Source organism: Oreochromis niloticus, linkage group LG5, assembly GCF_001858045.2.
Source record: "Oreochromis niloticus isolate F11D_XX linkage group LG5, O_niloticus_UMD_NMBU, whole genome shotgun sequence".
In the NCBI taxonomy this organism is placed as follows: Eukaryota; Metazoa; Chordata; class Actinopteri; order Cichliformes; family Cichlidae; genus Oreochromis; species Oreochromis niloticus.
The window spans coordinates 17,291,466-17,315,050 of record NC_031970.2 but is presented as its reverse complement, the minus strand read 5'-3'; the positions used below and the strand labels follow the sequence as shown (position 1 = coordinate 17,315,050).

The following is a 23,585-nucleotide window of genomic DNA, read 5'->3' as shown; positions in this document are numbered from 1 at the left end:
TTTGAAAACATTACCATGTTGACCAGCGTGTTGCAGGGTGTCATAAAATGCGATTGTAAGGATGGTTTGTTAATGAGTGTCCCGAAAACCTTGAGTTGAAGTCAAGGTTGACTGAAGTCACGCACTGGAGGCATTAAAACATCATGGCAAGTGTCAAGGACCAGACTGACGGTCAGAACCACTCTGAAACTCGATTTGTATAAACCAGCTTATATTTGGAGACGGAAAGTAGGAATTAAACTGTTCTTTGAACTGATTGTTTAAGGGATTTCGTTTATTCCATTCCATCTTAAATCATCAAAAATTTAGAACATTTTCTACTCAATCACCTCTGATTTGTCATGTTTTAATTTTAACCACATACTTTTATATATGTTTTAGTGTTTTTTCTTTAAAAATAACACACTTTAAAATCTGAGGCGGGGTTAAATAAACTATTAAACATTAAAGCCTACTAACAACATGTTATATTGAAGTAAAAATTTTACTGAAATTATTGTATATTGCCAAATATAAAATGAACTAGTCCCGTTTGCCCTTTATTGCACTATTGCACTTATACTGATTTTATAAAGAATCCACAGTTCAGGGTCAAGAGCCGAGTGCATGAGGATGAATATCTCACCGTGTTCTATGAGACTTTTATCAGCTGTTCTCAGTCCCTGTCTGTTGCTCATGACTTGGCGGCAGATGCACTCTGCAGCGTATTGCTGTAACAAGGGCGACCCCTGTTGGTGTCTGAGCGATATAGCTGTTCTACTTGTGTCCTCCCCTTCACCTTCTGAAAACTCAAAATACTTCATCTCAGACTTAAAAATAACGTGGTTAAATAACCTGCCTTTCATCTGCAACTATAGAAAAATAGAATTATTTAATTAAGAGATTTTAACTGGATGGCATTCACTGCATTATTCAGCTGTCTCATGTCATCACGCCTACCTCGAACAAAGCAGGTGTCCTTTTGGCTGAATAATGATCTGATTGTTGTGGACCACACTGCCAGTAGTCCTTTCTGGTCCTCCCTTGTATTTTGGCTGAACAGATGTGGTTGTTTCAGCAGCTTTGACTCAGCGGGGTCACGTGTGTGTGAGTTAACAGCTAGTTAACTTCTCAACCTCTCAGAATCCAACTTAAAATCTTACTTTCTAACTTAGTTGGAAGTGTTTCTATTGCATGGATTTTGACACTTCTAGGCAAAGTACTTGTTAAACAATCTCACCACAGCATCCTTCAGTAGATGTTCAGTAGGCGTTTTGGAGCTTTTCAGCACAAAATCTTCCTAAACTACTTTTCCCAAGGTTATGGAATGATTTTCAACCTCAGCTTTTAGAAGATTTTAACGTGTTATTAAGCTAGTAGTTAATAACATAACAGGGCTTACAGAAAAAAAATAAAAAAATAAAAGAACCACCTAAACCTACAATTATGATTACGACAGGAGGTACACACAAACCAAATAACCTCACTACTACCTTACAAACAGCTGTAATGCCAGTGATCAAACCTCCCAAGTTGGCTGGCTACTGTGAAGTGTAAACAGTCAACAGGATGGAGCATCCTGTGTTTGTGTGTGTCACAGACTGTGTGTGTGCGGAGGGAAGGGGAGGGGAGTGTGTTGCAAAAGAAAAAGAGCCCATGCAGAGTGTGCTAGGCCAGCTGTCACAGCTATAACCTCGACTTGAGAGGCCACAGGACGCAAGCTGGAGGGCCACCGTCTCTGTGTGTGTGTGTGTGTGTTGCCATCCCACACCCCCCAGACATTCCCCACAACCCCTGGCTTCCTTCCTCCCCTTTGTTAAGCCTGCGGGGCAGACTTTGTCAAGCTGAGCACACAAACTGATGCATATGAATGCCTGCCGTCATCTTTATTAGGCCCCCTTGCCAACACCCATTACATTTAACACGGGTCTTTACTGAAGGAGATTTCACTCGCAGTCATGCTCTCATCCCCCAACTCACTCTCAGGCATGTAGGATTAAAGCAGCCGCAGTCTGGGAGAAATCCGAATACACAACCTGTTACATGCTAATAAGGAAACTTAATACTGAGCAATGAACAAAGGCTCATTTTTTTTAAATGACTGGTTGTTCCGGCGAGTAATTTTAAAGTTGGTTAAGACTTGTTATTTGATGTTTAGCTTTAAAGGTAAAGATAATTACAGCCGGTTTTATATTTCAAAGGTGAGACAAAACGTGTCAAACTGTATTACCTTCTGTTCTTGCAAAAAAAATATGCCCATATTCTGTGTTGATTTTTCTGCAGCTGTTCTTTGAAGCAGGCAGTGCTGACTGATTGGGGCGAAGTCACAAGGAGACATAACCTATGTATGTATGAGTAATGCTCCTGTGTTTTAACCACATTCTCACATTTCTTGTCTTCATATTGCAAAACTTGTCTGAACGTGTTCTTTCCTTTTGTTTCCAAGTGCTACGTTGCACATAACATAGCGCACAGAGACACCAGATACCCGCCCCAAATTCCAGTTCAGAGAGGCAGTATTTCCAGTGGTGGCATGTGGAGCTTTAAAAAGGAAATGACTGAGGACATCGGGGGGAAAAAATGCACAACCTTTTCAGATAACAGACAGTGAAGAATAAAGACATTTCCATAGCATCTATTCACCGTTTGTAAGACAGATAAATGGGTGTTTTTTTTAAGAAAAAAAAACGAAACAAAAAACCCTATTGTGACATTATAAGGTTTTGTGGTTTTTATTTAGTTTTCGGTGACATCCTGCTCCTTGCTTGTGTGGAGAGATACATACTTTGTGCTCTTGTGCGGAGCTAAGATAGCTCCTGTATTTGTCCGTACATGATTTTTGTTTTGTGTTCTTTTCAAGCTGTGAAACACAACACACGCATTGTGCAATTTTTCTTCCATCAGATAAGTTAAAGGATTTTAGGCTCACAGAAATCCTTTTGAAAGGAGCATGATTATCTCAAACATGTCTCTCATAAACTGGAAACTGAAACTGGAGTGATTTTCCTGTGATTCAGATTTGGTCATCTTATCAACCTCTTAAAAAAAGCAGCAGTTTCACTGAAACTGTAACCTACATGTTTAAATAAACTACTGGTTCCATTTATAGCCAGTTATTTTGACTATAATAATGCAGTAAATGAATACAAATTTTGTAAATGTATGCACCTTAATATTTCCATTTTATGCTACTTTGTATTTCTACTTCACTGCACTTAAATTATTTTACACTTTGTACAGTATTTACTTTACAGCAACAGTAATTAATTACATTTCAAGTTGAGATTTAAATACTTGGGTGCTAGTGCAGATCAGTGAAGTCCAGAGGGTGACCCGTGTGCTGAAAGGCTACGGCAGGGGTCTGGGTTCAGTTCCGCCCCAGGCCATTTCCTGCATGTCATTTCCAGTGTTCTTTGCTCCTCTCTTCCTGTCTACTTTACTGTCCTGTCATAAAATGAATTAAGACCAAAAAATACAACAAACACACAGGAAATAATAATGATGAGTTGTTTTAAATTAAACTACCCAGTGGAATAAATACAGCTTGCAAATAAAGTAAACAAAACAGTAATTTAATCATATAAAACTGACAATGGTTTTATTATGTAAGTTCATATTGTTGGCCATTATATTTACAGTTATGTAAAAGAAAAAGTGATTTTTCACGGGACTCACCCAAGATTAGCTTGTAGGACCACATACTGAAGCAATCACTTTCACTTTGATTTTATCAGTCTCTCTTATTTTAGTTTGTGAGCGTTTATTTATGCACAGCTCTCTGAAGGCTGATGTCCGGACCTTCACTGGGCCATCACAGCACCCTGATTATTTTCTTTTTCAGGCATTTAGCTGTACATTTGCTGCTGGGTTGAGATTATTGTCACATTGCATGATCCACTTTTGGCCAAGCTTGAGCTGACAGACAAAGGGCTTCATATTTGAAGCTAGAATACTTTTCTATACATAGGAGTTCACGGTCAACTGAATGACTGTAATGTGCCCAGGTCCTGTGACTGCAAAACAAGCCCAAATCCTTATCCGTTCACCACCGTGTGCTTATATGCTTTGCTGGGTTTTTTCCTACTTGGAAATGTGCATTATAGCCAGAAGTCTTGCAGTTTGTTCAAATGCAACTTTGAAACGCTTTTAGACACAGAGAAGAGGCTTTGTCTTGGCAACATTTCCCAACAAGCCATATCTGTTCAGTCTTTTTCTAAATCTAGTGTCACGAAAGAAGCATTTAGCATATTAACAAGAAGTGGGTCTTGGTTGTTTTGCAATTACTCTTAGCATTGCTTGTGAGTGAGTGAGTTTGCTGGGATGTGCTTAGTTTTTCACACGACGGCATAGAGTCCTGCTACTTTATTTAAGTAAATAATTAGAGTGCTACCTTCACTGTTAGGTGATAAACATAAAAATGCATACACAAACGTGTGAATCCATCATTTCGTAACAAGGGTTTTGGGGGCTCTCACTGAGAGTGTGGTAGAAAACAGTAGGTGCATTTCATGTTAGTGCCACACAAAAACACCCCAGTACTTTCAGTGGTGTTCCACCTCTCTGTTTGCTGATACGACAAAAAGTGTAAGGAAAGCGGGGGTATGGGGGAGCCAGGTTTGAATGACATGGTGTTGCTGCCACGACCGTTGTTCACTGACCCACAAAATGCAGGCCCAGCCCCCAGTGTGAAGTACTTTTGTGTTGTCATCACCCTCAGAAGCCCGGGACCTGTGATGGGAGGGTGTTTGAGCACCCGGAGGGTTGAGCGATCTGAGGCGGCAGTCCACTCTCCAGAAGGACACATGCTCTGTTAGGTGGCTAAAAAGAAGCCTGTATTGTAATGAAAGCATTTGCATACTTTTGTATTAGAAAGGGTATTAACCTCTGACACCTTTGAGAACTGGTTGACAAGAGGCCACTTCTCACAGTCTAAGCGTTAACACACTTGAAAATAACACCTAAGTGTACCTCAGTGTGTATCAAAATCAATAAAGAGAGGAGGAAAAGGTCTGCTTAAGTTTTTGAGATTGAAGTTTGCTTCAAGTGGCGGTTCACCCTCAACATAGAGTGTTGGAGGATTTGAAAATGAGGGATCTTGTGGATCTTAAAGCATGATGTTGGCTCTTTGAGTCTGATAACCAGACCAAATGTTGTTGTTTTTTCCTTAAATAGAGCTGTCAAACTAAAGTTCTCTTGCGTTGAGTGACTGACATGAAGAAAGTGTTTGGGGAGTCATTAACAAGTTGCAGATGGAGAGAAACCAAACGGTGTGACATTAAGAATACATTTTTAAAAAGTTCACTGTTAGTTGATTTTATACAGAAGTGGTATGTTTTCTTCTTTTTCTAATGGAAAAAGTAGCCTAAAAGAATTACTCTTATCGGCCCAAAATACAATTTCATTTATAAGCAATTGAAGGAGGGTGGTTTGAAGGTCAGAGAGTCGTAACTCAACCTGCACTTAACTTGTTAATCTATTTCTTTCAGTGGTATCTTTCATTTTGTCTGTTGTATGATTAATGGCCGTGTACGGTAGCGTTGGACAAGACATTGTCCGACTCTTCAGTTGAATTTTTTTTAAAGGGGTCTTTGTGAGGACCGTTGGCTGTGTATGGCTCTGAGCCTGAGGGGCTCTTCTCTCCAAGTACACGCTGCTTCACAGAGAAGACTTGACTCTGAAATTCCTCCAGATAAGAGTTGCTAGGTGATGTTATTGTTAGATCTTCTTTGTGGTCGCATATTCATATCCAAATTGTAAGGTTCTTTATGAGGACTGTCTCATTAGTAGTCATATATTCATACCAGACCACCCCCCTACTTGACCCCTCCTTTACAAGTCGTGGGAAAGACAAGCCCTGGATGGGATGTGGAGAAGGACTCAGGCAATTACTTGGAAGATGGTCAACTTAAACTCACTTTTAAAAAGGCCAAATACATTTGTAGTGTATTATTGACATTTAATGGAAACATTTGCAATCAATGACAAAAAATTCCAGAACATAATAAAACATTGGCTATATATTATTAGTATCTTTTTAGACAAGATTGAACATCAAATACAGCAAGAAAGAAAAGACAGAAAAAATAATTAGTTGTTTATCTACATAGGTTGATGCTTAATCTTTAACTGAATTCCCACATCATGTGCAAAACTCTAAAGCTACATTAGCAACAGATGGAAAGAAATAAAAAGAGTTGAATGCAAATTTTGACCCCCCCCCCCAAAACAAATTAAAGCTAATTTTATATGTATTCTTTGTTAAAATTAGCTTAAAGCGTGGCAACTATAGTATAATTAGAAACAGATAAGATGCATTAGTAAAGACACTTTTATAGATCTAACTCTAACAAAATATGTTTGAGATGGGATTTAAAGATCAGATATAAATTTAATGTCTTAAATTTGTGTAGACCCATTTGTTGACATTGGTGAAACATAATAAAATGCCATTTGCACTACTGTTTTGCATAGTATCGGTCTTATTACTTTTAATTTTACTTCAGTATCATTTTTAATTCGAACAACTTATTCATTATGAAAAACAAACCCTATAAAAATCCAATGTAAAGTCAATATCATCATTTAAAAATAAATAATTGGCATTAGGTATGCTATTGAAGCATAAACATCAGGAGGCTGCCGGGATTATGGGTGCAAAAGTGTAACAATAGGAATAGACGCTGAGTTGTAGGATAATTGGTATTGTTAGTCTGTGTGTTTGCATATTAATATTTATGTTTATACTTAACAAATATATGATCAACAGTAATTATTAATAAGTGTGCATTTACCCGGCTTTAACGCTGACTGAAACTGGGAGATATAAGCTATAAGCATTATACTGATTAAACCAATGTTTAAAGAAGAAGAAGGAGTAATAGTAGAAGAAGAATCTCTTCTTCTCAATGAAACAGGTGCTTCAGACGCCTGCCCCCCCCCCCCCCCCCCCCCCCCCCAACGCCAAATATGGAAGACTTCCACATTCCAAAGGACAAGGGGGCGGGGCGATGACGCCACCTGTTTCTCAATGGGCTCGAGGGCTGGAGAGCTCGTGCTCAGCCGGTGGAGTGAGGAATTCTGAGAAGTGTGGGCAGAAGGGTGGACGGAGGAGAGAGCGAGCGAGAGACTGTACGATACACGAACAGGACTGTTAAAAGTTTTATGGAGCCATGGAGCTGCGTGGACTCAACTTATTCTTGTTTTTATTTATTAACCGAGTATTTCTCAGCCTCCAGTCGAAAGAACGTAAGTTACTTTTTCTTTTAAACTACTTTTATAAGAGATTAAAGTTTAGCTCGGCTTTACCGCATCCCGTGAATCATTCGGCTGGAATTTGAACTCTGAGTTTTGTCTATCATTTTTGTCCTTATCAAGTTTTTATTCTTCATTTAAAAAAAAAATTACAATTGTTTCATTTTAATTTTCTTTGTCAGCCAGCTGTTTAAAATCAAAAGCGATGTCTTTTGGATGTCTGTCGCTATACGGTTCTGGAAACAAATATATAGATTTTTCGAATCTATTATTACTTTTCTGTTATAGGCCTAAGTCTTATTTTTTTTTTTTTTTTAAATTAAAAAAAAAGAGATACTTATTAGTGATACTGCTAAACCTCGGGGCTAAGGGGCACCTGTTGGACTTTTTAATTCACTTGTGCTGCAGATACATGTATTTCTCTCGTCATAGCAATTTAACTGCCCACGCCTTTCACAGGCATTATTAGCCCTGACTCCTGAACCTGGAGGACACGGTCAATGAAGTCTTGAATCAAGCCGATATGCTGGATTAAAACGTCAGAAAGCATGGCATGTGCCCCCCATAAAGCTGCTGGCCCCCAGAGATCAATGCAGACAATGTCACTGTATATGCAAAAATAAAAGCACAAAGCCAATAACTAATATAAAGACACACAGTTGTCTTTTCCAGCTGGGAATTAAGTTGGTAAAATTAGTTAGGCACAATAAAAAAGCGCAGCTATCTTAATATCAGTTGATTATGTCCCTGTTGTAACAATTTATTTTTGTTTCTTCCTGCAGAAGTATTGCTGGATATGAGAGCTTCGGGATCAGAGTTGGGATGGTTGACATCGCCATATGAGAACGGAGTGAGTATTTATACCTCAGCAGGCATTTTTAAGACTGCAGGTTCATGGATCTAAGCTGCCTTTCGCTGCACAGAACAACAAGTACAAAAGTTTCTCTTCAAGAATTTGAATCTCGCTTCGTAACAATAACAGAAGGCCTCTCCTTCTCTCACTCTCTGCTCATTCAGTCCTCTAAAAAAGCTCTCTGGGAGAGATGGAATGAGTGGCAGCTAGATGAGGTTTGGCACATCTCAGCTTAGTCTTGTGTTAACGCTACCCTTTCATAAAGAACTTATGAATGCAGTTAAAATGTCAAGGCTCAACCTACATTTAAATTTACTGTACCAAAGACAGTTTTACACAATAACAGCAGATTGTTTTTCACTCCAAGCCCAAACCATAAAACCAAATTTTAGGATGATTTTTTTTCCCTCCCTCTCATGATTCCTTTCTGAATTTAGAGATGACAGAAACAAGATAATGTGTACAATATGAAGAGATGACTAAAAGAAAACACAAAAAGTGTGGTCCATATGTGCAGAACCATCCTTCCTGGCTATCTATAGTTCAGTGGCTTTTTGTCTAAAAAAAGCAACAGGACATGGCCGGTTCCACTGTGTGGGCTACGTTTCTTCTCAAAGATCTGAAGATTGTCGCTGTGTTGGATAGGATTTCCCGTTGTCTATTAAAGCTGACGGTTGCTGTGAAACTTTCTCACGCTTAAAAAGTTTATTTTTAATTTGTACCAGGGATGGCTTTTTTGTCTTCAACAGTTTGTTTTTTAACCAGCCAGACGTCCTCACTAATAAGAACTAAATGCCTAAAAGTTTGACTGAAAATTTAAGGGATTCAGTGAGAGTACCTAAAGCAGTTCTAAAGTGTTCTTCTAACGTACTGGCACAAATTACCTTTCACCAAAAATTTGCCACCTCTTTTTTTTTTTTCTCCAACTGCTCCCAAAGTTGTCTAAGTGGGAGAACTGATTTAGTTCCTGAAACCCATTCCCAACTGCTAACATATGAGGTGTTAAATTTTAATGGTTAATCTAGGCTTTTAATCCCTCTGCTTCTCTCTCTTAAAAAACTCTTAATAGCTGCCAATTTTGCTGCCATGCCTTAAGCAGGACTCTCCTCATAAAGCTCATTTAGCTGCTGTAAATGTTAGTTGGTGTTCTACAGTAGTGTTTGCTGGATTTATGTCTCACACACATGCAGGCTTGTGCGTTAGTGGAAAACCACACACGTCGTGAGCGCAGCACATGTCCAGGCCAATAATCCTTAAGCGTGGAAAAAAAAAAGCTCCAGCTCACTTCTGCACTTTTACAAGCTTCTTAGTAAGCATGAAAGAAGTGTCTCATCAATGAAATTGGGGTCTTTTTTTGGAAAGAACAAAGCTTCTACTTATTTCCTGAAAAGATGCCTTTTCTCCTTTCATCACTGTGCGCGACTTTACCCCCTTACACTGATCCCTTTTGCTGTCTCTTTATCTTCTTCTGTTCTGCAGTGGGAGATCGTCCAGACGGTGGTGAATGGCACACTTTTCTACACTTACAGTGTTTGTAGCATAGAGACTACAGAACAGGATAACTGGCTGCGCACAACGTTTATTCAGCGGCGCCCGGGCACAAGCCGTGTCTCTGTGGAGCTCAGTTTTGTCGTGCGAGACTGCAACACTTTTGGTGGTGCGTCTGTTGCCTGCAAAGAAACCTTCAACCTATTCATCTCAGAGGCTGATGCCGACGTGGGAACGAACTTCCGTAAAGGACAGTTCCGCAAAGTGGCCACCATTGCTCCCGACGAGGTCACTCAGGGCCGGGTGCTAAAGGTGAACACAGAGACAAAGACTGTGGGGCCGCTGTCAAAGAAGGGCTTCTACCTGGGTTTTCAGGACGTGGGCGCTTGTGTGGCGCTGCTCTCTGTCCGAGTCTACTACAAGACATGCCCATCCACCGTGCAGAGCTTGGCAGTTTTCCCGGAGACGGTGGCAGATGCTCTCAGGGAGGTTGAGGGAGCCTGCATAGAGAATGCCGTCAGCCAGGCCACCCCGCGCATCTACTGCACAGCTGAGGGTAAATGGGTGGTTCCCATGGTTCAATGCCAATGTCTCGCAGGCTACGAAGCCACAGGAGACTCCTGCCAAGGTAAGCACTGCCAGAAATATGCAACACTCTTGTCTGAGACGTGTTTGTGTTTTTCTGTGAGTTGCAGCAAATGAAACGCCTTCAACCACTTACTTGTCATGGTGGAAATAATGAGTGCACGAGAATGTGAATTGTGTCTTTGTTTGCTTCGAAGTCTTGTGCAAAAAAAGGCTCCATATCATACTGTAGGTAAGGTACAGCAGGCAGGGCTGGGCATGGGAAAAAACAGATGAAACAGATATCCAAACCTGTTTTGTTAAGCTTTTAAGGCAATCAAACATTTCTCCATATCACATTTCGTCACTTTCCCACTCATGCCTCATCTTTGTCTTTATTTGCTAATGGCACATTATTTCCCCTGCCTTCCACTCAGGTCTCAGGAATGAGGCTTGGATGAAACATTAGTTTATGGATAGCTCAGTGACCTTAGGTGATAATGTACAGTAAAAGAAGCTGTGGACTTTGATTGTGTTACTACACTGGAAGCTTTTAAATGCAGTTAAGAGTGGAAACTTACAACATAACTGATTTTTGTTAGCAAAAAATAATTTATTTCCAATTTAAAAAACAAAACAAAAAATGGCTTTCATCACAATTATATTTCCTTTCAGTGGATATACGTAGCTTTTAATCATTTAAGTGTTAAAAAAGAAAACCTACATCATTTTAAACCTAAGGAGGTGTTGCCTATTCAACCAAGCCCAGGTAAAGTGTGTAAAAAGTTTGTGGTATGTACCGACTTGGAGGAAGACAGCGTGTGTGTAAAGTCAGTACAAAAACACACAGCTGTGGGGTTCATAGTGTTTGTGCTCATGCTGGTCATGCAGAAGTTGGCCTGTGCATTGGCATTCTGGGGTGTGGTGCACTGGACTGTCTGGAGGAAACGTGGGAGGAGAGAGGCTGCAGAGAGAAAAGGAAGGAGGAAGGGCACGATAGGCTGTGGGGATTTCTGAAAGGAATTCTTTTATCCTGGCGTCACCTACAGAAGTGAATGACTACAGGAAGGGCCGGGTGAATGTGAATGTGTCAGAATGACTACCTGAGTGTTATGTCTTCTCCTCGCAGGCATTTGTTTTGAGCAAGTTGCTAAGGCGACAGGAACCACAGATTACAGGGAAGAGGTTGACACGCCTGTTATAGGTTAGCCTGAGTCAAGCTGCGGTTTATGACTCCTGATGGTCTGAGCCACCTTGCCTGGCAGAGATTGGTTTCATTTTGAGTCTTTTCCAAGAAGAGCACATATTAGTCATACCAGGTGACAGAATTAAACGGTTATTAAGATAGCCATCCATCAAAAAATAATTTTTTGACTGAAAAATCTTTGGATTTTTAACTTCTGGTCATACAAACAAAGACATTTAATAGCTGTGAAACATTTTCCACCATTTTTTGACACTATATTAATGAAACAAATAACTGACTGGGAGTTCTTCAAAGCATGAATCTTATTCATGGGTTAGGGAGTTGCAGGAATGTTGCAGCCTGAGCCAAGCACCTGAAACGCTGGCACAAGAAGGCAGGAAATCTTTATGACTGCAATAATTGTTCAAGTTTCTTTGTATAAATAAACAATGCTGTAGCTTCTTCTAATATGAAAAAAACCCAAACAAAAAACAAAGCCTTATTGCAGTTTTTTGCGATAACTAGAGAAAATGATATCCTAAGAGGCCTCAAAGTGGCCTCGAAGAGTCCAACTGCTATGGGAAAAGGAAGTAAAGTGAGATGAGGAGGAATGCTGACTGACACAAATAAGCAGGTTGCCCGTGTTTTGAGTCAGAGGGTGGGGAGTGCACCGACAGTTGGTGTGTGAGGGATATTAGCTTCGTGGCCGCTTAGTTAGGTGTGGAGTGTAATTTGGTCAAAAGGATTAGTAGAGCAACAGGACAGCTGTTAGCCAATGACATGCTCCTCTTTTTGCTCTTTCATCCGGTTGTTAACACACGCAACGAGCTCCCTAATCCATGTTCCCACTCATTAGAACGATGGGCCGGTACAAAGAGTGAAAAACGGATTCAATTAACAGATGCATCAGTGCGGAACATAAGTCCTTTTCACATGCATGGCAGTCAAAGAGAACCTAGAACAATTGGAAGCACATTTTTCCATCAACAAGTGAAGACAAAAGTTGGGCAAAAGTTGTATTTTTTTCTTAAACTAGCCTTTTTAAACATGACCAAAACACGTTTTTAAGCCAAAACCGAAATGCTGAAGTACTGACATGAGAATCTGAAAGTTTGCATTAATGATGTTTGTATTCTTGCACATGCTGCTATTTGTGAGCTATATAATGAGGAATACAACATATTTATAGCACCACTCTGTCCAATTTCAGAGACAATAGATGAATGGGGCTGGGGTTTCTTTGGTACGTGACAAAGGTCCTGCTGCTCCAGCTCAAGATAAAATGGGCTGGCCTCCTTTTCTTATGCAGAGGGAAAAAAAGCCCCTCAGTTACACCCCCACTGCCGCCAAGTGACTCCCCAGAGAGAACTTCTGTTGGTGCTCCAGACCTTTACCCCCATCCCCCATCTTCTACCCATTCATCTCTATCCCTCCTACTCAATCTCAGCCTGCACCTTCGCCTCCAGTGCAACAGTAGTTGGGGTGCAAAGGTCCTTCTGCTTTGGTGTCTTCAAATCAGGGTTCACTCATTTTTTTTATTTATTTTTTTGACCACCAGCACAGGAGCCAGATGAAAGACTGCACCACAGGGAGACTGCAGAATCAAACCAGAGACAGGAGCTCTTTCATAGGATAAATTCTATTTTTCTAACAGTGCTCTGAGGGCTTACCTCAGTTAGAAAATATGTGCATCTGTATCCATAAAACAGCAAAAAATCCTATTCCTGTCCAGCTCTTCCTCTTTCCTGATTCAGAATGGCTCGCTGTAATTTGTGACTGATGTCGGGGGTTAGTGGAAGGAAGGAAGAAAGGGAGGAAACATCAGCCTCAGACGGAGTTGCAGTTCTAACCCTGCGCTCTGATTTTTGTCCTGTCTGCATGTTCGTTAACCTCTCATGCCCTGGAAGGCTGTTTATCTATGTGGCGAAATGCCCGCTACAGCATTGCACCAGTGTCCAATGTGCCATTTCCTTTGGCAAGACCGTAAATGTTAACTGCCAGAGAATATGAGCCAGGGGTTCAGAGGGGAAGGGAAGATCAGATCACCTGATGGATTTAATGCTGTCATCCGGTTGACACTGGCAGTGCGACCTGAGATTAGGCCTCAAGGCAAAACAGGCGAGTGAAGGCAGATCTTCAGGGAAATCCCTATTCATTCCTCTGGGTACAAAGACTCTGTTATTATGGGTTACTCACAACAAATGCTTCCTGTCGGGTGGAAATGGCTGGTAACACAGAGAGAGCTTTATTGTTTGCATTTTGATCAGTCATTCCTTCCTGTGTTTGTCTGATTCATATGTCATGTTTAAACCAACACACACCTTCTCCCCCTCTCTCTCGCACACAGCATGCAAACCAGGGTACTTCAAGCCATCTGTATCGAACGACTTATGTCAGGTTTGTCCTGATAACACCAAGCCCTCTGCTTCCGGAGCTAGTGAATGTCTGTGTGAAGAAGGTTTCTTCCGGGCTCCTTCAGACCCTCCTACATCGGCCTGCTCTGGTAAGACCCCGACTCAGATCCCCCAAAAATTACTTTTATCACATGGAAAGCACTTTCAAGTATTTTTCTGACTGTTCTGTGTCATTTATTTATTTCCTTAGCTCCACCTAGTGCCCCTCGGGACCTTACCTCCATGACTCTGCCAGGGGAGGGCAAGTTGCAGCTGTTCTGGAGCCCACCACTGGTTACTGGGGGTCGCAGTGACCTTATGTACAGTGTGGTGTGCAAACTCTGTGACGAGGCCTCTTGCATCCCCTGCGGCGAGAAGATCCGCTTTGAGCCAGGACCTACGAACCTGCAGGACCCAACGGTTGTTGTTAGTGACCTGGACTCTCATCTGAACTACACGTTCACTGTAGAGGCTCAAAGTGGCGTGTCGCAGTTCAGTGCCGAGAGGCCCACTGCAACCATCACCACTGCTCTGGACTACACAGGTGAGCTTTTCTTTTTCGAACATTGGCTTTATATGATTATTGTTTTGGGGCTGTATGTGTGGCAACCACTGTTGTATGGTAAACACTGCAATGTGACATTCTGTAATATTAATGACCTATTCCCATAAAGTCATCTTCCATATATCTTCTGAGAGCAGGGGTATCCAGGTTCCTAAACTGAAGAGTAGGGTTAAAAGAGTGACAAACTTTGGAGCTATTTTCATGTAATATCAGAGCTATAAATTAAAGGGTTTTGCAAAAGACAGACTCACTCCAGAGAGAGGACTTCAGTCTGACCCACTGAATCCCAGAGGCTTTCATCTCCACATGTCCTTTCCAAAGACTATGATTAGTCACTAACCATTATTTTGCTTTCTGTCTCGCCAACCGTTAGATCCCCCCAAGGTGACGGAGATCCATCTGGCTGATCGCAGCCCCACCAGTCTGTCTCTGTCCTGGACTCCTACTCGCCGACCTCCAGCCCACATCAATCATCGCTATGAGCTTATGTACCGCAGAAAAGTACGATGGAGAGCTTTGGGCTCTTTTGTTTTTTTTCCCCCCTCCTTCTTCAAAATCAAGACTGTTTTTTCATTTCAAATTCTAATCCATTTTCCTTTTCCTTTCTTTCTTTTTTTTATTTGTAGGACGACAGTACCGAGGGTGATGTGACCACCTACAAAGTCCTAATTTTGGACAAAAGCTTTGTGCAGATTGATGGTCTCCTCCCAGCCACTACTTACACATTCAGGGTCCATGCTCTGGGCCCTGAAGGCAACCCTGGCAGCTATAGTGCCGACCATGAGTTTATTACTTCTCCATTAGGTACCAGCAGCCTTAAAATCTGCAGTAGCCAAAACAGTTTCTCAAACATCTCTCTATACATGCTTATATTTTAATTACTTGAGTTGATGCATGTCTGTATTTCTGTCATTTATACAGCTGCACCTCAGTTTGGGAACAAGCCCACCATGGTGATGGTAGCTGTATTCGGAGTAGCGGTTATTCTGCTTGTTGTGGTGGCTGGCCTGCTGCTGCGTAAACGGTTGGTAACTGTACACTTCATATCCACGGTCAATGTGTGTCATTCAGATAAATATTATCTACAGCCATGCAAACTGTGTGATTATGTGCCACAAGTTCAAGTAAATGAAGGATACTCTGGCGTGACAGCTCAGGGAGAGGTTATGAGTAATAGCTGGTGCTGCTATTGAATACACCCTTTGTCTTTGTCAGCTCAAGCTGGCCTGCAATTGTTAAAAAAGCCAGTCTGTATTCTGCCTAGTCCTCTGGTGATTAATCTTGTTTTCCTCTCAGGAGACTGAACGCTCGTAGACGAGGAGGACCCGAGGATCCCTACTTTTCATCAGGTTAGCAAAGCACAGCTGCAGTAAGAGTCAGAAAGTAGGCTGACTATTGAAACTGTAGGCTTATTTTTTGATTATGACCTTCTCACCAGATCAACATAAACCTCTCAAGATGTACATTGATCCACATACCTATGAGGACCCTAATATTGCCATCCACAAGTTTGTCACAGAAATTGACCCCAGTGTGATCGGCAAACAAAAAGTCATCGGTGTAGGTGAGTAGGTGTTTTCAAATCTCCTCCTTCATTCCTTCAGTTTCGTGAAATCTCAGATCGGACTTTCTAACATTTCAACCTGCTGTTTGACTGCCAATCAGGAGAGTTTGGGGAAGTGTTTCGGGGTGTAATGAAGATTCCCGGGAGAGGCGAGGTGCCTGTAGCAATCAAGACCCTCAAGCCAGGCTACTCGGAGAAACAGAGGCAGGACTTCTTGAGTGAGGCCACCATCATGGGTCAATTCTCACACCCAAATATCATCCACCTGGAGGGAGTTATCACCAAATGTGAGTCAGTGTTCTCAAAAGCCGACATATCTGTTAACTTCTTGTACTTATTTCCTCCATTAAACATATATTTTTTTATATTCTCAGTTAAACATGCCATGATAGTGACTGAATACATGGAGAACGGAGCTCTCGACACACATCTGAAGGTAGGTGCATGTTAGTGGAAAAATAGCGTCATTATTTAATCATCACTTCCTAATCTTTCTATTCTCAGAAAATATACTTAAGGGTTAAGATAAACATTTCTGGCACCCTTTCTGTGTTTAACTTGAAATTAATTGAACTTTGTTATATTGCATTAAATTAATATATGTCTATATATATTATAATTATATAATTAATTTGGCTTGAGCCTGAATCACTCTAATGTATAAACAGCATACACAGTACAAAGAAAAACAGACAAATGAAGCTACAACATTTTTTATCTATGCTCTTATGTTATATCATCAGACTCTTTCCACGTTTTGTTTCATTCCTCTACATTTCCCCAGTAAAAACAAGAATGACAAAGAAAAAATAATATCACAATTATTTTTTGTTTATTTTAGGGCCGTGATGGAGAGATTCCCCCGTACCAACTTGTGGGAATGCTGCGTGGAATAGCCGCTGGCATGAAATACCTCTCTGACATGAACTATGTCCACCGTGACCTGGCAGCAAGAAACGTTCTGGTCAACGGCAACCTGGAGTGTAAAGTGTCTGACTTTGGATTGTCACGTGTGCTGGAAGATGATGCTGAGGGCACCTACACAACCAGAGTAAGTCTAACAGCTACATTTCACAATGCAAAAGAGAGTTAAACTGGATTTTTTGGTCTAGTAAGACATGCCCTATTGTTAACTGCATTTCCACTTTTTAAGTATCCAGTCTGTCAGCATCTTCTGTTTCCACTCTGTTCACCCATTAAATATGATTCGTTAATGGTTTTTTCTGTCAGGGAGGTAAAATCCCCATCCGCTGGACTGCGCCAGAGGCCATCGCATACAGGAAGTTCACCTCGGCCAGCGACGTGTGGAGCTTTGGTATTGTCATGTGGGAAGTCATGGCATTTGGAGAACGACCCTACTGGGACATGAGCAACCACGAGGTATTGTCACTTTTTGTGGAGATGAGGGATTGTTTTGGCCTGTGAGGGTCAAACTTTAATGTATATCAGCAGTGAGAGTCTGCGTGAGCTATGCGGTTATAGAAAGTTGCCAGACATCCAGTGTAGTCTCCAACCGTCCTCTTCAAATCTACTGTTAATGTCAACATATGAGCTCAGCAGTTTATTGTAGCAATGGCAGGCAGTGGTCTATGATTAATCTAACCACTGCCTTCACTCCTTCCCAGGTCATGAAGGCTATCAACGAGAACTTCAGGCTTCCTGCTCCAATGGATTGCCCATCCACTATCTACCAGCTCATGCTCCAGTGTTGGCTGCACGAACGCTTAAAGCGACCTCGCTTCTTAGACATCGTCAACTTTCTGGACAAACTTCTCAAAAGCCCAGAATCCTTAAAGACCATCGCAGACTTTGACCCACGGTATGAACACAATAAATAACAGGGAGGAATGTGCCATCCATGTTTGTTTGTTTTTTAAAAAAAAATCTTTAAACAAAAACAGGGGGAAGTGTAACACGTTGCTTTACATCTTGTTTATTTGATCTGTACAAATACAGATAGGTGCCTTTGTGTGTGTGTATGCATGTGTGGAATTATTTCTTGGCAAGAAACACCGAGTCTCTGCTGGTTGTTATCCAGTTATTTTCTTCTGATAAGTAGTTCTTCTTAAAACTACTGATCTTGTTTTTACATCACCAAAACTTCAAACCATTTGGGGAAAGTGTCTAAAAGAAAGTGATTATGCTAACTTCCAACTTCATAGTTTTTAGTAGCTTTTAATTGCTCACAGTGCAAAATAATCCTCAATTATGTTATACTGGGCCTTAGTGCAGATCCTCAGTTCACCTATTGTCTTAAACAAGCCAGCTTTTCTTCTGATTCCTTCTGATTGGCTGCCCCTCATAATTAGTGCTTAAACAGCCAAAGCCAAAGCAGTGTGCCTGAGGTGACCACATTAAGGATATTTGCTATCAGTGAAATTGGTATAAAGGTCAATGGAAAATACTCGGTGAAAACGAGCCTGAACTTTCAGCACAGAGGGATTGGTTGGACGTTATTTGAAACTGTGGCCTATGTTTAATATAGAAATCATCACAGGCCATATTTAGAGAGAATAAAGAGACTGTAGTGGATTGTAAAGTTACACAACTCACAGCTTGTAAGTGGACTTTAAAACAGTAAAGCAGGTTGTCTCCTGTTCAAACATCATCACATGTACTCCGCTTACATAAACACCCTGTTAATGATGAGTAATCCAACTACATTTTGTTCCTCACAGCGTCTCCATCCGGCTGCCCAGCACCAGCGGTGGCGACGGCACCATGTTCAGGTCGGTGGCCGAGTGGCTGGAATCCATCAAAATGAGCCAGTACAAGGAAAGCTTCGCTCGCGCTGGGATAACGACCATGGAGCAGGTGCTCGCTTTGAGACATGAGTAAGTGCACACATGGCACAGGTGCAGCCTCCGTCATGCTGTACTAACTTATCCGGCACCATGGCACATTTTTTCAGTGACACAGAGAAAGTATTCGACTGTCGGCCTGAACATTTGTTAACCAGCGTGCAAATGCATGAGCACTCAGCTCCGCCTCTGCCGCTCATGTCATTCCACTCATTCTCTGCTGCTGTTACTTCTGCATGAGTGGCTCGCAGGCATTTTTTTTTTTTTTCTCAAATATGCCCCATAGCCCTGTCAGATAAACCTAAGTAACCATTTAATGACAACATCGCTTTAACCAAAACATTTTAAACCCATTTGAAATAATAAACAATAATGGTTTGGTTCATTTGTACATATTTTTTTGTGTAGGTACAACTTTTATATTACCCTTAAACCACCTATATGAACTGTCTTTGCCTTTAAAGGAGTTAAAACACCCTGAAAATGTGTCCACATACACCACTGCTCTGCTGTTTTTTTCTGTCGTTTCCATCCTGTGTTCACAAGATACTTATGTGTCATTTTCAGAGACATCAGGAACATCGGAGTGAGGCTGCCCGGTCACATGAAGCGAATAGCATACAGCATCCTGGGCCTGAAAGACGAGACGAGCTCCCTCAGCGTGTTCGCCGTGTGATCTAAGCATTCCTTTAAATCAAAGTGCACTGACCGACCATGCCATTTCACTCACGGAAGACAAGGACTGAAGTGGAGGGGCTGAAACTGAGCTACACTACAGGGTGTCTTTTTTTTTTTTTTTTTCCCCCTGTGGTGCAGTGTGGTATGACTGAAAGGGACCCTCAGAAAGGACTCAAACTGAGAACATTTATGTACTTAATAAAAGAAAAGTAATTTATCTTTATATAAAAGTGTTTATAATTTCGAACATAAGCAAGTTATGCAATGCAGTAAATAAAATGATATAAATGAGGGTCAAATGTGGGATAATGTGAGAATGCTCAGCCCTGCATTTCCTGAAAGACTGAAATATCTAAGGCTCTTCAATGATAAAGAACGACTTCTTCGAAGCACTCAGCATCCTGCCGGTGATTCTGGATCCTTAAATTAGTTTTGTTTACTTGTGATCAGTGAGACTTTCTTTTAAATTAGGAATTGTTATTCCTCTCAGGGCAAAGAATCACATTCTTATGGTTTGTTTGTTTTTTTTAGTTGGTCTCTGTCTCACACCACACATCTTTGTTTTGTTTACATTATGTCTTAATACAAATGCTCATTTTTTTATTTATTATTTATTTTGTATTTATGTCAATTGCTACATGACAGATAACTCTGATCTTGTGCACAGGTGGTGTATTTCATGTTTAAATAAAATCAGAGTTGCCTTGTGACTGTATCTCTTTCTCGTACTGGACAGCAGTGAACAGGTTTTTAGACTCATGGCTGTAGTGATGGCAAGTTTGACAGTCCGCTAAAATAGCTCAACACCAAGCTGGATGGATTGGTGTGAAAGCTGATTCAAATGACTGTGGTCCCCTGGCAATGAATCACCTGCTTTTTTTTTTTTCTTTTCCAGCACCACAAGCAGGTTGACATTTGTGGGTCAGACAGATGGTTTCAATAACTTCCGGATGGATGACCATGCACATAGTCTTTGTAGCCTTTGATCATCAGCTGAACTTTCAACTATTGCTATCATTAAGTTAGCTCTCCATCAGCCTCAGCTGTACTTTGTAGTTACAAGAAAATATTAAATGACATTAATACTTAACACCTAAAAGTAAAAGGCCATGTTTTAAAAACATCTTTAATTTAAAACACCAATAAACAGGACATTACTTACCTCTTCTGACCCGACCTTCACAAGGACAACAGGGGAAAAGGAAATGGCAAAATAATTACTGTATGCGTCCTTATTTCATTTTGTTGTCATCTGTTTGATTATCTTGTACTTTGAAAAATATATAGATAAATATTTAACTGAAAACAGAAGCTATTAAAGTGTTGTGAGGGTCTCTATGGAAGTTTAATTTAGAATCTCATATAATATCCATCCGTCTTCTACTGTTTGTCCACTTCACCAACCTGGAAGCCATCTGTCATGGGGTGAGAGGCGGGGTACACCCAGAACAGGTCGCCAATCTATCACAAGGCTAGCAGACAGACATTCACAGTCAATCTAAAACCACATACTCTAGGGAAGAAGCAGGCACAAGAAGAACATGCAAACTCCACAAAAAGAGGTCCCAGTTGGCCAAAAGATTCAAACCCAGAACCTTCTTGCAGTGTGGGGCAGCACTAACCATTGCACCACCATGTCGTCCATATAATAGTGCCTCTCTATGCAAAGTATGCAGAAATTTTCTTTGAACTTGAGCATTGTCTCCATTGCAATGATTTTTCCATACTATCTCAATCTCCACTTGTTGTGATCATCTGTTTCTGGAAACCTAAAGCTTAATCGAAATCTATCCTAATCTGCTGTCTGTTCAATCTAAGATGTATTCACTGCTACAGATGCGCTTACATTAAACACACTTCATATTTAAGGCCTGCTACGATGTAGGGTTTGGCTCTGACATGGTGTGACATGCAGGCAGATGAGCCGCTGTGGTGACCCTTACAGGGAGCAGCTAAAAGAAGATACTTCATACTTGTCCATATTTGTCTTATTCCATTAGCTCTGCAACAACAGAGAGTGTGAATCAAACCTTCAGTCTTCTTTTCAAAAGGCAAAAGCATTATCATTATGCATTGCAGCTAATAATTGCTCCGTTTCTAGACTACACCCAGTAATAACATGTCACACAAGTGTGACAGGGCATGATGTGATGGACTTATTCAGTTTTTACAGTGCTATAACAATCCAACACCATAATTTCTTCACTATATTATGGAAATCATACTAAAAAATTGAAGAAAAGTAAAAGATAGTGGCTTACAAATTGCAATGTCTTATTAAATAGTGGTGGGGACAGGTTGAGTTGTCCTAGTTCTTAATTATTTCAGAGCAGAGCAGTGCACAGGCACACATATTCAGACCAGGGTATTTCTTAGGCCTGTCTAAAGGCCTCAGAAACATCTTAGTAACATCTTAGTAACATCCCAACATGGACCCAACATGATATGAACCCATAAATTAGTTGATGATCAAACCAGCTTTTATCAGTGTGTTTTGCTTTTCAATTGCCGGTACAGCCTCACAGAGCTTGTTTTGCCGTGTTTGTCATCCAGATGGACTTGATAAGGCTTCGTTACTTTGGCAAGGTGCGGCAAAATGTCACACCTACTCATGACTGTGCTCCTTCATGCCACAGCTGTGATTAATCACCCCTCTGCTCAGTTTAACTGGAAACTCATTGACACTGGGTCTTTTGTGACAAATCTCTCTTACACATCCTTAAAAAGAGCACAGTTAAATTATAAATTATAAAAGATAACGTGACCTTTGTGGCTTAAAGTTAAGACTGGCAGCTCACACAATGATAATTATTATAATTATAGTATATTGCTTCACACAGAAACATCTCCGCACCCCTTTCTCACATATAGACACAAAGACTCACATGGACCCCAGTCATGGGTGCGGCTAAAAATGTCAGACCCCCTTGACAACAGTTCAACAACAGTTCTGACACATTAAATATCTACAATCGGTGTCATGTTCCAGTCCAGCTGGATCATTAAGGGACCAAACCACAGCCACGGCCACACCCGGTGGTACACACAATTTCCCAGTAGCCTATAAAAGACTCAGTGTATGATGGCAAAGGTTTTCAGACAGACAAAGGAGAATTTACTATGGAGAAAAGTGGGAGCAATTTCTCTGAGGATTCAGGATCCCTAAATCAGCACAGCACCAGAGAACACAAATTTACAGGTCAGCTGGACAAAAACACACACAGATATACTTTAAAAATATATATATTTATAGCACTGCAGGGAACATATTAGCTGAAGAAAAAACTAAATCAATATGTATCCAAATTTTGTGGATTTGAGGGTCTTATTTTACAATCTCTATTATATAAATGACTATTTCAGATCATTTACAGCCTACGGGAAAGGTGCAGATCACTGGAGACATTTTTCAGTTCACTCTTGATGTGAGTGAATTTTCTCCAGAGGATGTCATCATTACATCCTCCAACAACCTAATAGAGGTGCATGCAGAGAAGGTGAGCCCCACAGTCAGGCTGGTGTAAAATCAGATGTATCTGTAACAATAACTACAGATTAACTGAAGGCCTGAGTTACTGAATCACTGACCAGTTATATTATTCATTTATTTAAATGAAATTAAAGCAATACGCTGGCTTTAGTTGTTGATTGTGTGTTAAATTTTAGAACTATATTTGTCTTCTTTTTTTGTGAAACGATACACTTTTGATTCAGGACCTAAAATCTGGATTTATATCTTTTGCTGTCTCTATAGTGTTTTCTTTGAATTTGATGGCTTGATGGTTTCTTTGATGGTTTAACATCCTGCTTTTTTCTGTTCTCATAACCTCTGTTTTTGCCGTGCAGCTGGGTGAAGATGGCACAGTCACAAATACTTTTTCCCACCAGTGCAAACTGCCATCTGATGTGGACCCCATATCTGTGAGCACGTCCATGGCGAGCAGTGGGCTCCTGACTGTCAGGGCTCACAGAGTGTGTTAGTGTATAATTTCGGTGCATTTCAATTAAAACACATCAAGCCTCGTTTTATTTGAACTGTCTTCATTGCTCCGTTGTATTTTACCTGCTGTAACCTCAACACTGACTTACAAATAGAGTTCGATGGAGTTTAGCGACCTCAAGTGTCCGGGGAAAGCACTGGGGGAAAGTTTTTTTAGAATGTGACATTCACTTTCAAATGGGAAGGAAATATACCGACACATATAGTTGTTGAAATAAATGCAAATAAGAGTAAGTACCTTTATCATATTAAAAAATATCAAC

General features: G+C 40.8%; 2 protein-coding genes and 1 long non-coding RNA gene across 4 annotated transcripts; all 3 read left to right on the top strand.

Moving 5' to 3' along the window:
* The first annotated feature begins 32 nt into the window (after positions 1-32).
* LOC102081180 (uncharacterized) lies at positions 33-5,883 on the top strand. Its single transcript, XR_266375.4, has 3 exons — positions 33-171; positions 2,263-2,324; positions 2,426-5,883. It is a non-coding gene; the product is annotated as an uncharacterized LOC102081180 (long non-coding RNA).
* Positions 5,884-6,989: 1,106 nt separating this feature from the next.
* Positions 6,990-20,032, top strand: epha2a (eph receptor A2 a). 2 transcript variants are annotated; one of them, XM_003448391.5, is made up of 17 exons: positions 6,992-7,224; positions 8,013-8,080; positions 9,563-10,199; positions 13,669-13,824; positions 13,926-14,258; positions 14,653-14,780; positions 14,906-15,083; positions 15,201-15,303; positions 15,576-15,628; positions 15,718-15,843; positions 15,945-16,130; positions 16,218-16,279; positions 16,685-16,894; positions 17,074-17,223; positions 17,469-17,662; positions 18,522-18,677; positions 19,212-20,032. In XM_003448391.5, exons 1-17 carry the CDS (start codon positions 7,149-7,151, stop codon positions 19,318-19,320), a joined length of 2,925 nt encoding a protein of 974 aa, XP_003448439.1. In that variant the 5' UTR covers positions 6,992-7,148; the 3' UTR covers positions 19,321-20,032. The 2 variants fall into 2 exon arrangements, with proteins under 2 accessions (XP_005453569.1, XP_003448439.1); XM_005453512.4 differs by having other exon boundaries at positions 6,990-7,224; positions 15,945-16,279.
* A 2,393-nt stretch (positions 20,033-22,425) lies between these two features.
* LOC100705503 (heat shock protein beta-7-like) lies at positions 22,426-23,347 on the top strand. Its single transcript, XM_003448324.1, has 3 exons — positions 22,426-22,521; positions 22,686-22,819; positions 23,169-23,347. Exons 1-3 carry the CDS (start codon positions 22,443-22,445, stop codon positions 23,301-23,303), a joined length of 348 nt encoding a protein of 115 aa, XP_003448372.1. The 5' UTR covers positions 22,426-22,442; the 3' UTR covers positions 23,304-23,347.
* The last annotated feature ends 238 nt before the right edge of the window (positions 23,348-23,585 follow it).